The 12828-nt window shown below is 58.0% G+C and overlaps 1 protein-coding gene across 1 annotated transcript; it reads left to right on the forward strand.

The window, feature by feature from the left end:
- Positions 1-11509: 11509 nt before the first annotated feature.
- On the forward strand, positions 11510-12828 carry CDK5R2 (cyclin dependent kinase 5 regulatory subunit 2). The gene has a single exon (XM_057367538.1). The coding sequence runs from the start codon at positions 11510-11512 to the stop codon at positions 12470-12472; it is 963 nt and encodes a 320-aa protein (XP_057223521.1). The 3' UTR covers positions 12473-12828.

Below are 12828 nucleotides of genomic sequence, written 5' to 3' on the forward strand. Positions count from 1 at the left end.
GATGCATTTCACAGCCTGAAGGTGGGCTGGTCCATCACAGAGGTTCTCAAGGCCAGAGAGAGTTCCTGGGTTTGTTTAACTTAGCATAGGTTTGTAGAGAATCCTTCCCTGAGAGACTGGGAACAGACACTTCAGAAATACAGCCCCCTTGCCCCTGACATGTCTGCTCCAGGCATGTGGAAGGGTTTCTGGGTAGAGGAGATCMCAGGCCAAGGCCTGAAGTGGGATTCTTTTCTGCTGGTATTGTGCAGTCAGSGTTAGGATGAAGGTCAGGGAGAGTTTCAATGGCTGGACTGTGGGACTGTAGGCAGGGGAAGGGCTTGGGACAGAACTTGTGGGTGGGATGGGGTAGGAATCCCTCCATGCATGACATGGGAGAACCTCAGCCCATTTCCCCCTAAACCTGCTCCTATATACATCGATAGCAATAAGATTTAATCACACATGCAATGAAACACTACAGTGACCCGAAAAGGCTTCCATCCCRGGGTCTTTTCACCACTTGCCCTTTGCTACCATGGCCACATGATACCAGCTGYGTTTGCACACCTGTAAGGCTGAGGGTGGGGTAAGGATGTGTGCACATGTGGGTCTGTGTGTGCACACGTGTGTGTTTGTGCATGCACATGTGTGTGTGCACACACGTGGGTGGGTATGCATGTGTGTGAGAGTGTGTCTGTGCACACATGTGTGTCTGTGTGTGCACATGTGTGTGTGTGCACACACATGGGTGGGTATGCATGTGTGTATGTGTCTGTGCACATGTGTGTGTGTGTGTGTGTGTGTGCACATGTGGGTGTCTGCTCAGATGTATGTGCACACGCACTGATGACGGGCAGATGCCCTGGCGTGCCGTGTGCCTGTGTTTGCACCGTGCTTGCCATGTGCATCTCAGGGCACGTGTGGGATCTGGCAGCCTGCTGCGGGTGCTTGGCGTGGGCAGGGGGTGTTTTGCTCAACACCTGCCTTCACCTACGGCTGCGGTTTTGATGCAGAGAAAGACGGGCCTTTGATGTCTGTGYGCGYGTGCTGCGCGGGTATTTCACACACRCTGTGTGCAGAGGGGTGTTTGCACATGCATGTGTGCGTGTGCACGTGTGTGAGGCGTGAGATCAGTGCCTCAGCTGGCTGCCGCTCCTGCTGGAATCCCTGCCTCCCAGGCCATGTTATAGATGAATACACTTGAAAGCATTTTTTCCCCCTTAGCCACCAGATTTCACTGGGAGAAGAAAAGGAACTGGGCACTTTATCTTCATTAGCAGCTGGGAGCCTCTTGGGGCAGCTTTAGTCTGGGTGATGCTCCCTCAGCCCCTGCTCTCATCCCTTGTCCTCACTCATTAGCCCTTTCAGAGGGAAAAGGTGCTGGCTAGAAGGGACCTGCACTTTTGCTGTGTCCCTGTTCCTGCTGACCACCATGTCCAGCAGGCAGCAGGACTGGGAGGGAAGGGGAGACATCCTTTTCCTCATCTGCCCTGGGAGAYCCCAGAATAATTTCAGGCTCCCAGAAGCTCCTTCAGTTGCAAGCTGCTGCCACCTCTGGGCTTGGAGCTGGCTTAGGCTGGCATTGGCCCAGGGTCTGGAGCAGCTGGGGTGTGGTGTGGTGGCAGCTCCACGGCCAACAACCCCCAGGAATGGCTGAGTTGGGCTGGTGAAGGGCAGCCCTTTTCTTCTGCTCATCAGCGGCAAGCAGTCATGCCCGCATCCATTAACACCAAGTAACCATGACAACTGCTGTGGAGCTGTCATCCTGTCCCCAGGCCAGCCACCACAGGGCTCCTCTCAGAGRGGTCTCAGGACAGCAGCTTTCCTTGAACCACTGCTGTGTGTGGAGTGGCCTGTGGACTGCCAAGGGCTGGGACATTGGGAGGGGATACAGCACCACTGTCCAAAGCGTGCCAGGGCATCCCTAGGCAGGGCCAGGACTGGTGCTGACAGGAATGGGGCAGGATGCTGGGGCTACCATGGCTGTGGGGACGGCTTTGGGGGAGGATGGGAGCAGAGAGAGTCGCTGCTCTCCTCCTGCAAGCCCAGATGTTAGGGTTTCAGTGAGACAGCGAGGCAGGGGTGTTGGGGGCAGACTGCCTTAGGTAACATTCCTTCCCACTTAAAAGGAGCCATAAATCACTCATTCTTTATTAAAAGCTCTGCCTGACCGGGAGAGAAATGTCAGGAGCATAAATCAACTCTACTGCTCTCTCACAAGGGTCCTGGCTTGCCAAGAACTGCTCCCTGCACCGTCCCCAGGTAGAGCACAGCACAGCCACGCTCTTTATGCCCACCCCCATGGACAAGGGTTGAGCATGCAGGGCAGGGCCCAATGATGWGAGCTCTTGAAAACCTAGGCTTTCTGTGCCAATCCTTACCTGGRGAGCCATAAGGAATAAAAGCAGGGTCTGAGGGACTGCAGCTGGCAAAGACTTTGCCCCAAAAGATTGGGACTGGCCCCATTTTGCTGYTCCTGTCCACCCCCAGAGCAGAGCTGGGGGATGGGGAGCCCAGCAGGTGGGAAAACAAAGCCCAAGGTCAAGCTGTGTGGGTCACGGTGCCCATGCCTGCCTCTTGCCTGCACAGAGCAAGGGGATRGAGGTAGGCAAGAACCTGAGCAGGAGGAGGACTCACTTACGCAGCGTTAAAGCAGCAGCCGGCACYGAGGTAGCTGCTCTTGCCTCTCCATCTCCTGTTTTTCCAGTTAGATGCGTGGCTTAATATAGCAGCACTTATGTTGTAAAACATCGCTCATAAAACAGAGAGGATGTGCTGTGTGGGAGCGTGTGCAAGCCAATCCCCAGCTGCTTTTTGATGTCGGCTTGGAAATTGCAGCGTCTTGGCAACGGCTGCTTGCTGGGGTTTGTGTGCAGCAGGGCCAAACCTGCCCCGGGTGCAAGCCTGCAGTGCTGAGCTTGGAGGGTTTCCATCCACTCCGGGTTCTCTGTCCAGAGTACAAGGGATGGGAGCTGCTGGGGGGTGCTGGAGGACGTGTGAGAGACCCCCCTGCAGATCTCAGCCCATGCCTGGTACCATGGAGCTGGTGCCATGGGAGCCTTTCCCTGGCGAGAGGAACACCAGGTATGGCTAAAGCTGGAGCCCAAGGGATGGGCAGCAGCCAGCAGCAAGCATCCATGGGCACTGCCAGCACTGACTGCGAATGCTGAGGATGCATCTGTGCATGCTGAGGAGGCAACTGTGCATGCTGAGGAGGCAACTGTGCATGGCTGATTGTTTCTGCAGTAGATCTGGTCTCCCCATATGCCCAGCTCCATCAGCTGTGTTGGTGGGAGGAATCGCTGCTTGGCTGCTCACAGCAGCTCTGGCCTTTCTCAAAAAATTTCTCCACAGGGGGAGCAGGCTAATAAAGGAAGCTGTTGGGGCAAAATCAGACAGGCACAAGTAGTTTTTACACAGCCAGGCTTCCACGTGTGGGAAGGCTGAACACTGGGGGCTTTGACCTGCATGGAGGCCAGGGCTTGGCTCTGTGGGGTTCCACCAGGCTGGACCAGGCAGCCAAGGATAGCTCATCTTCCTATTTCATCCCAGGACTCAGCTGGAGAGGGAATGGGCTGTGAGGAGAAGGAAAAGACAAGGGGAAAGGAGACCTTCTTGCTTGGGAACCTGCCAGGACTYTTCCTTCAAAGGGAAGGAAGCTCTAAGCACAGGGCCACAGGCTTTCTTCAACCACTTGCTGCAAACCCCGAACCCCATGGGGCTGTTTGTCCTGGCACTGGAGAGCCTGTAAACTGCAGCCCTGAGCTGGCCCACAGAACATGGCCTTCTTCCCTGCTGCAACCCCAGTGACAGCTCTCTGGGGCTGTGCTCAGTCCCCACACAGCCCTGGAGCAGCTGAGGGTCACCAGAGCACAGGGGTCTTGGGGTCCCATCTCATTTACTCACAAACCTGAAATCAGGTCCCAGCCCAAGGGCAAGGGGACACGAGCAGGGCTGGGAGCTTGTCACCCATCTGGCTGGCACTYCCAAAGGGTCTGACCTGTTAACTGTGTCCCAGCTGGGCTGACCCAAGGTGCYCTGTAGTTTCCCACACTCCCTCCCGCCTGCCACCCATCATATTTTGCATTTCTCCCTCTATCTTATCTCCTTKCCAGCTCACCCCTTTGCAGCTGGTCTCTTGTTTTCCCTCTGCCCTCTCCCTTGCTCCTTGGCTTTACCTGCCTMAGCTCCATCCCAGCTCCCATACTAAAGGGCCTCGAGGCAGGTCCCTGATAAGGGCCAGACCAAACAAGAACCTTTTGTGCCATGCTGAGCTCATCCACAGGAACTGGGAGAAGACCGAGCCTGGGCAGGGCAAAGAGCAATGTACACAGGGATGGAGTGGTTCAGTGACTCCATGTGATGTCAGACATGCAGCACGATCCKGCCTCAGTTTCCCCACTTCTCTGAAAATCTTTGAGCCGCTGCTCAAAGAAGCTTCCACCCCTGGAGCAGAGAGGGAGAAGGGCCTGTGACGTGACCTGAGCTGGGGAGGGAGGGCACATGTCCTGCCGAGAGATGCTGTCAGTGCTGAGCCCTGTGTGCACAGCGGGCCTGGCAGCCAGCAAGTGCAAGGAATAAAATTCTTCCCCCTCCCGACCTGCTGCCGGGTTAATATTCCCTCTAACGACAGACGGCTCCTTTTATCCTCTCTCGCGCTCCCGCCAGTGATTTAATCTTGGAACAAGCCATGATTATTTCCTGTACAGCTGCCTCCCTCGCTTCCACCGCAGACCAGGCTTGACAGCATCCCACCAGGCAAGGAGAGGACTCTCCCGCAGGCCCCCAGTCTGCTGTGACCAAAGGCAGACAGACCCTCTCCAGCACCCTGCTATCCCAGTCCTACACTGGGGGTGCCATGGAAAGAGGAGGGACAGTCTGTGATGGGAACCCTTCATGGGACTGGCAAACATTAGGGGAGAAAGGCTGATATGGAAGGTGGTGGATTGCTTGACCAGGGGATCTTTCAGGTCCCAGCTGTACGGAGCAGGTCTAGGGCTGTGAGAGGAGGGTGACAGACTGGCTTTGGGAGTTACCATGGTATCAGCACAGAAACCCTTAGTCCTGGACCCCTCAGAGCTAAGGCAGCTGGATCTCAGGCTGCCAGTTGTTGGCTCAAGGCTGCTGAGGACTGGCAAAGGCAGTTTCCTCTCCCAGAGGTCCTCACGGTCCTTTTGGTCTCACAGGGCTCCAGTGCTTGAGCAGACACACCTCAAACACAGGGRTACAGGGCACACAGCCTGGAATTCTCCATCAGAGCCACAGCAGAGCTGATGGCATGGCCAGCAGCAGSTCCAGAGGGTCAGGGGATCCTTGGGGACCCACACACATCTGGAACAGGCAAGATCTGCTTTATGTGAAGAGTTTGGCAGGGGCTGGGACTCCCTTCATCTTCCGTGCAGTGAATGCAGTTAGCCCAAGTGCTGTAAAAACGTGAGGCCAGAACACCACCGAGGACAATCTCCCAAGTCCCCTTGTGTGCCTGTTGGGGAGAASGCTTCCAAAATAACATCATATCCACCACCTGTCTGCAAGCAGGCACTTACTGCTGGGCAAGTGGGGCTAGTGGGGATCAGCACTTATCACCAGAGAGTGTGTACATGACGTGCAGCCTTTTCCTTCAAGTGTGCACTACCTGGAGGACGGGGGCAAGCCAGGATTCCTCCTCGCCAGGATAGGGGGAAAAAGCAAGAGATGAGGGCTGGCCCAGGGCCCCGCCAGCAGCGCCAAAACGTGGGATGCAGCCCCACCTGGTGGACAGAATCCCCCCGCCAGTGTCACCCCATCCATTTGGCCGCCACACGAAGACAAGGCGCCCCAAAAGCTGGAGCTTATGGCTCTGCCGTCCCTGTCACTATCAGGAAACAGAGCCAGGGGATGCAGCCGCATCCGARGGCTTGGGATGCTCCAGCACCCCGGAATGCCGAGGCAGCATCGCCCTRTGGGTACACACACTGCTGCACAGACRCATCTGCACATGCAGACAGSCTGGGCAGAGAGCACCAGGAGGGCTGGTGCAGAGCCAGCTGTGCCCCCACAATCTGCCCCTCGCGTACCGAGTGTCCCACGTTCCTCCGGGAGAGGGGAAATAAAGGCAGCCGCCTGCCTGCCTGTCGGGAGCAATCGTGAGGGACTGGATTGTTCAGCTTCTGCCAGACAGGGAGATGTGGGAACAACTCTGACCTAGAGTTCAGGGGTCCTGAGCTCAACACCCGGCATCTACACGATCCTGGATAAATCTTTGCTGACCGTCATGGAGGAGTACTTGCACAGACGCTTTCATTGGCCCATACTTCCCTCTGGCCTCTTCCCCCACGATTCTCGCCACACCCAGCATTCTGAGGCATTCCATCACAGAGACCTCAGCCCCTTCACCCACAGCCCTGTCACTGCCAGGAGGTCCCAGAGACGGTCCCCGCTTCTGGCGGGTTGGGAGYTGCTGGCTCCTCACAGGTGGGTGATGGAAGGAATCACAGTCACCAAAGGGACGCTTTCCTTCGGAGCAGTGGATCTTCCACAGCTCTACCAGTGCTCCTGACAGCCAGCCTCCCCAAAGCGAAGGGGCGGAGGGATGCAAGGAATTGCACGGCGATGGGCTGGGCACGCAGCCACTGCAGAGACAACCTGGCGATGGGGAGGGGACCCAAGCAGCAGCGGGGGCGGCTACCGCGAGAGGGCAGCCCTGACCCGGAGACCCCCGAGCCCCCCGGAGCCGCCACCGCGCCCGGGCTCGGCCAGCTCCGCCTCAGCCTTTCGGGGGCTCCAGCGCACCCACCACCGTCACCTCCCCTTCCTGTGCTGGCAGGGGATCTTCCGAGGGAGCCTGCATGGGATGCAGAGGGGATAATTAGCCCATCATCAACTTCTACGATCCTGCGGCTGTGTGGGTTTTCTCCTGCCGCAAGACCTTACAGATATGCTCGCAGGCATTTAAGAAGCCCATGGCGATACTTGGTAGTTCCCAGTTATTCCTCCCTGTTCCACTCAGAACGGAGACCTTCTTCCCTAAGGGCTTTAGTGGCAGCAAACCTGGGAGGGATGTGGGCTGGAAGCATCGCCTTGATCGGAATCAATCCACATCCTCACTCCTATGCCCGCAAGGACCGCCTTGCCTCTCCCACCAGAAGCCCATCTCTCTGCCCGCAGATTAGGAAGGAGAGACGTGTTTTTTCATGCGGATTTGAGCCTGGCTTTTGCATGTTTTCCATGCAGAGAAGCTGCGTTTTTCTAGCTCTCTGAGCCATTCCCATCACCACCGTTCAGCAAATGGCAGGACAAAAATAGCTTCTCTCCAGGGGCTGCAACAGGGCTGCTCGACTTGACTGTGCTCTGTTTCACTCTGCTGTGTGAATCCAGGGCTGATTTTGGAGCAGGGACTGCACACGCTCCTCCAACCACTGCCCCTCACCCTGAGCCACATTTAAGAGATATTGCAGGGTGAGCTTCCGTGGACCCATAGGTGTAGCCCCCTGCTCTTGAGGGCTGGCAAGAGAATGGGTGTAGGGTAATCAGGAATGGAAAAGGGAGAGGTGTCTGGCTTGGCGTGCTCAGAAGCACAAGCCRATCCGCCTCCCTGGGCATTGCAGACAATGTGCCAGCCAGGTCCTCTTAGGTTTCCCAGYCCCAGGGCACCCAAAAGACACAGGAGTTCTGCTGGAAGCTGTTTGCTGTGCTGCCTGGGGAAGGGGAGCATCAGGGCTGTCAGACCCACTCACTGAGAGATGTACCGAGACTGAGCTCCGTCTCCAGGGGTAAAGCGGTGCAGGAGCTGGCTGGCCAGCTGCTGCCAGGGAGACGGTCCTTTTCCCCGCCTGCCTTTGCCAGTASAGACAGACCACGGCACAGCAAGAGAGCTATTAAAGAACAGCTCTAGCCAGCCAGCAAACACATGCTCATTCATCATTCTGGAGCAGGCAGGGGGACGTGCCAACTGCTTCCAGTCAGGACCCATCACAAAGCCCATATCCAATAGCTCAGTAGTCTGGAAGGAAGCTGACTAGGGGGCTCTGGACCCTCCAAAATGCCTTTTATATTATGAGGGTGCTGGGAGAGCTGCCCTGCCCCAGGCTGAGAGCTTATGAATTCTGAGCCAGAGCTCCAGCATGGCAACATGGTGCCAGAGACAGTTTGGAGAGGATGCGACAGTTGGCATGGGCTTAGCCAAGGCCTGAGCTGCCCCCACATTCCCACCTGAACCAGGCAGGCAGCCTGCACAGCTCAGTGTGGTGGGAGACTGTCAGGCACCCACAGTGAAAAGTGTGGCTCCTGCAGGTCAGTGCTACCTCCCTTGAAGACTTTTTATAGCACCACCCAGTTTTACACTGCTTCTCTCCCTTGGTGCTGCTGTCTTCCTACCTGTCTCCATCCCTAGCTTGCTGCTGTGCTGGGAACCAGAGTGCTCCAGCTTCCCATCTGGAACACCCCTGATTCAGGACAGGGATACCCCTTTACATAACCCAGATTAGGGGCCTGGGCAAGAAACCATCCTTTTGTTGGTACTAGCATGTTGTGAAKTATGTGTTGCCCTGCTAGAGTGACCCTCAGTCACAGAGAATCTGTGTATGCCAGCAGTGTCCCTGCAAATCCACCCCACCAGCTGAAGATTTGGCCAAGGGCAGAAGTCTGAGAGCTTTGAGAACGACTATGCCTGAAGACTTCTTCATTCCTCCCTTTCATCCAAGGGCATGTCATTCCTGTTGCCCGGGGGTGGGAACACAGATTCCTCGAGCAGAGGAAATACTGCCCTTTCCTCCTGCTTTGTGCCTTTCTCTGCCAGCTGACCAAGAAAGAGCCCAGGCAGAGATGGCCTCAAGGACGTAGCTCGTGCTACATTATTGCCTGCCAGCCTCAGGGCTTGAGCCTGAAAAGTTAAACTAAAGAGTAGAGAAAAGATCCTCTTTCACGTGGAGGTGCGGCTGCYTCCCATGTAAGCTGAAAATCTGCTTCTTTACCCACATAAGAGCCATCCTGCTGTTCTTGTAGGGCTTGGGTAATTCCGTAGTGCTTGCAGGAAGCTCTTGCCACTGTCAGCAAGGCTGTCTTGGAGAAGGACTATGGGTCTGCTGACCTCCTCTGCCCCAGAGCTGCTGCCGCAGCAGGACACAAGCTGCAAGCAAGAAGGGAATAATGCCCTCGAGCTCTTCTGCTGCTCATAGCTGAGGCCTCGAGCTGCATCACTGAACAGCCCTGAGCTGAATTTTTAAAGAGGCCTCAGCCAAGTCTCCCCTCCCTGGAGTGGTAGGAGATGCACACACCGAGCAGTGTGGTGCAGCAACCACAAGTCCAGCGAGTATTGGAGAACTCTCTGGCCTGTACTGTGAAGTCCACTTCGTCACTGGCAAATAGGAATAGCCTTTCTGAATGAGTTCTGGGAAGCCAGCTTGGGAGAGCTCACACAAGGTGGGGAAAGCTTCATGTATTTCTGGTGAAGCAGTCTGAGAGCAATTTTACTTCAACAGGGGCAAGTAGTATGCAGAAAGGTCTCTACTTCCTCACCTGAAAAATTCAGCTGTGAGTTTCTGATGAGACCATGTGTGCACACCAGAAAATCCTTACACACACACAGAGAGCAAAGACAACAAGCTCCTTCCCATCCCCTCTGTAGCGCTCCTCCATCTTCTCAGCTAGGTTGAAAAGGTTTTAGGTTTCCAGCTATGTACATATAAAGGTGCTGACTTAATTGTTGTCAGGAACCTTGTCCTGATTTTCTTCTTCTGTATTTATACCCCTTTACCAATTCCTCACGGTTACCTCAGCCCAGCCTAATCTGGCCTTGAGTAGGTAATGCTGGCCCAGATCCACTTTGGTTCTGGCCACTCCCAAAGCAAACCTCTGTGTGTACACGTGCCTGTTCTTTGCAGATCCCACTGCAGGGATGGTGGCTGGCCACAGTGCAAGGTATGTGGGAACATGACTTTGCTCTTCCCCTGCCATGGCCCAGAGGCCATAGCCTCTGCCCTGCCCTTAGATGTGGCAAGTGAGCCCCAAACATTGGGAGGCCATTCCAGAAGCCTGGAATATGGCTCCGAGCCTGTGCTTTCAGCACAAACACCTCCAGCATCAGCAGTGCAGGAGGAAGTGGGGAGGGGAGGGGGGGCTGGCTTAGCTCCTCCCAGTTGATAATTCATTACCGCCTGTTAGCCTGGATCCATCCGGCCGCAGCTACATCCTGGCAACAACGTGTGTTCATTTCACACATAAAATGCTGTATCAAAATGCATCGTTGAGACATTCTCCCTGAAACCTTTCCCAGCCGCCTCTCGCAGTGCTTTACATGCAGGAGCAGTCCCTGCAATTGGAGCATTTTGTTCCTAATGGATGCCTGGCACCCATCATAGAAATCAGGGCTGCAGTTCATGAGAAATACAAGGGACATCTTCCTGCATGGAGCAGAGGCAGCAACATCTATGGCGTGCTCAGATCCACAGAGGGAGAAGCAGCGTCTGTGCACAAGCATGTGGCTGCTTTATCGCCCACCATTTGCCATGATGTAGAAGTGCAGCATCTCTTCCCTCTTCTCCTTCCCTAAGGGTCTGGGAGCTTTGGGCAGCAGGGCTGGCTGGTTTTGTCTTGGGAACATGGAAGTGCTCTCTTCCCATTTTTCAAGGTCCCTGACCTTGGCCCAGTGATGGTGGCTGTCATCCTGGTGGTAAATCTCCTTCCACAGCTGAGCAGAAGAGGCAGAGTGAGGGACCCCATGCTTGCACAACAGGTCACAGGCATGCTCTCCTGCAGCACCTTCTGACTCCTGCAGATCTAAGCCCAGGGTTGGGCTGATCCTAAAGAGAGGTGAGACTCACCCACCAAGCCTAAACCTTTCATGTCGCCTGCCGTGCACAGCCAGGCTTGCACCCACCCCAAACCTTCTCCAGCTGCCCTCTGAGCACAGTTTCATCTTCCCCCTCACGCCTCTTCAGTCTCTCCTCAGTCTCTCCTCTGGCATTTTCTAAGGCTCTTCTCTGCCATGTTCCCCTAGCACCACTGGGGCAGGGGGCTCTGCTGGTCTCTGGAGTGAAGGTTTATCCCTCCCTTGTMGGTAAGAAAACAGAGCAGGATTTAGCAAGAACAGCTGAGTTCAGAAGCCYTCCCTAGACCTTTCCCGTGTCCCCTGTCCTCCGCCCCCCCAGGAGCCTCCCCACGTCCCSTACGCAAAGGGCCGGGGGCTCTGACAGCATCGCAGTCCCAGCCCCCCGCCCTGGCGGGCGCACCGAAGGAGTCCCCCATCGGTGAAGGTCACGCCGGGGCGGTGGCCGCCGGGCAAAGCCGCGCCGCTCTCCCCCTTCACCGCCCACCGGCGAGGGGCGGGCGCACCGGGAGCCCGTGCGGCGGCGATTGGCTGCCGGCGGGGAGGCGGGGAGCGGCGGGGCCGCGGCTGGCTGCAGCGGCGGGCGCGGAGCCCAGAGCGGGCGCGGCGGAGCATCCTCGGGCACCGCGGCCCCAGTGCGGGCCGCCTCCCCCGCAGCTCCCGGCCTCCTATGGGCGGTGCCGGCGCCTCGGCCCCCGCACGCCCGTCCCGCTCGGCGTTAGCATGGGCACGGTGCTCTCCCTTTCCCCCGCCGCCTCCTCGGGCAAGGGCGGCGGCGGCGGGGGGCTGCTGGCCGACAAGGCGCCGGGAAGGGTGCCGGGCAAGGGCGAGAGCCGGCTGAAGCGCCCCGGCGTGCTCATCTCGGCGCTCACCTGGAAGCGGCTGGTGGCCGCCTCGGCCAAGAAGAAGAAGAGCACCAAGAAGGTGACGCCGAAGCCCAGCGGCGGGGTCCCGGCGGGGCCCCCGGGCCAGCCCGACCCGCTGGTGGTGCAGCGCAACCGTGAGAACTTGCGCAAGTCGGTGGTGGGGCCGGCCGACGGTGCCAAGCAAGGCCCGCTGGCCGTGCCGGTGCCCACCGTGCCCTCGGCGCCGCAGGAGCTGCACCCGGGCTCCGGCGGGGGAAAGCCGCCGCCGCCACCGCCGCCAGCCGGCAGCCGCCCCCCGGGGTCTCCGCGCCGCGTGGTGGTGCAGGCGTCCACCGGCGAGCTGCTGCGCTGCTTGGGGGACTTCGTGTGCCGCCGCTGCTACCGCCTGAAGGAGCTGAGCCCCGGCGAGCTCATCTCCTGGTTCCGCAGCGTGGACCGCTCGCTGCTGCTGCAGGGCTGGCAAGACCAGGGCTTCATCACCCCGGCCAACCTGGTGTTCGTCTACCTGCTGTGCCGGGAAGCGCTGCGGGGCGAAGACATCGGGAGCCAGGCCGAGCTGCAGGCCGCCTTTCTCACCTGCCTCTATCTCGCCTACTCCTACATGGGCAACGAGATCTCCTACCCGCTCAAGCCCTTCCTGGTGGAGGGAGACAAGGGGCGCTTCTGGGAGCGCTGCCTGGGCATCATCCAGCGCCTCAGCGCCAAGATGCTGCGAATCAACGCGGACCCGCACTACTTCACGCAACTCTTCCAGGACCTCAAGAGCGAGGGCGAGGGCGGAGACGGGTCCAAGCACTGGACGATCAGCCTGGACCGTTAGGGAGGTACCAGGCCCCCGGCGCCGGGGGCGGAAGGGGCCGCGCACCGAGGGGCGGGGGAGGCGAAGGACTGTCGGATTCCCCCCCCTCCTCCCGCATCCTCCTCGCCTTCCCCCTTCCCCGGCCGTCAGTTCCACGGAGACACTGCTTGGACCCTCCTTGCTCCGGATCCGGCTGCCCCCCTCCCCCGCCTCCGACCCCAGCTGGGGGCTGCGCTCCGGAACACCGAGGCGGCGGCGAAGACCGGGGAGGGGGATTGGTGTCCCTCCCACCTTCGCGAAGGGGGGAGGGGGAGGCTGCGGAGGAGCGGAGGTTCCTGGATGCGTTTTCTCTAGAAAAAAAGGGGTGAAAAAATGGA

The sequence above is a fragment of the Malurus melanocephalus genome, unplaced genomic scaffold (genome assembly GCF_030028575.1).
Source record: "Malurus melanocephalus ecotype Western Australia unplaced genomic scaffold, MMel_1.1 scaffold_81, whole genome shotgun sequence".
Taxonomy (NCBI): domain Eukaryota; kingdom Metazoa; phylum Chordata; class Aves; order Passeriformes; family Maluridae; genus Malurus; species Malurus melanocephalus.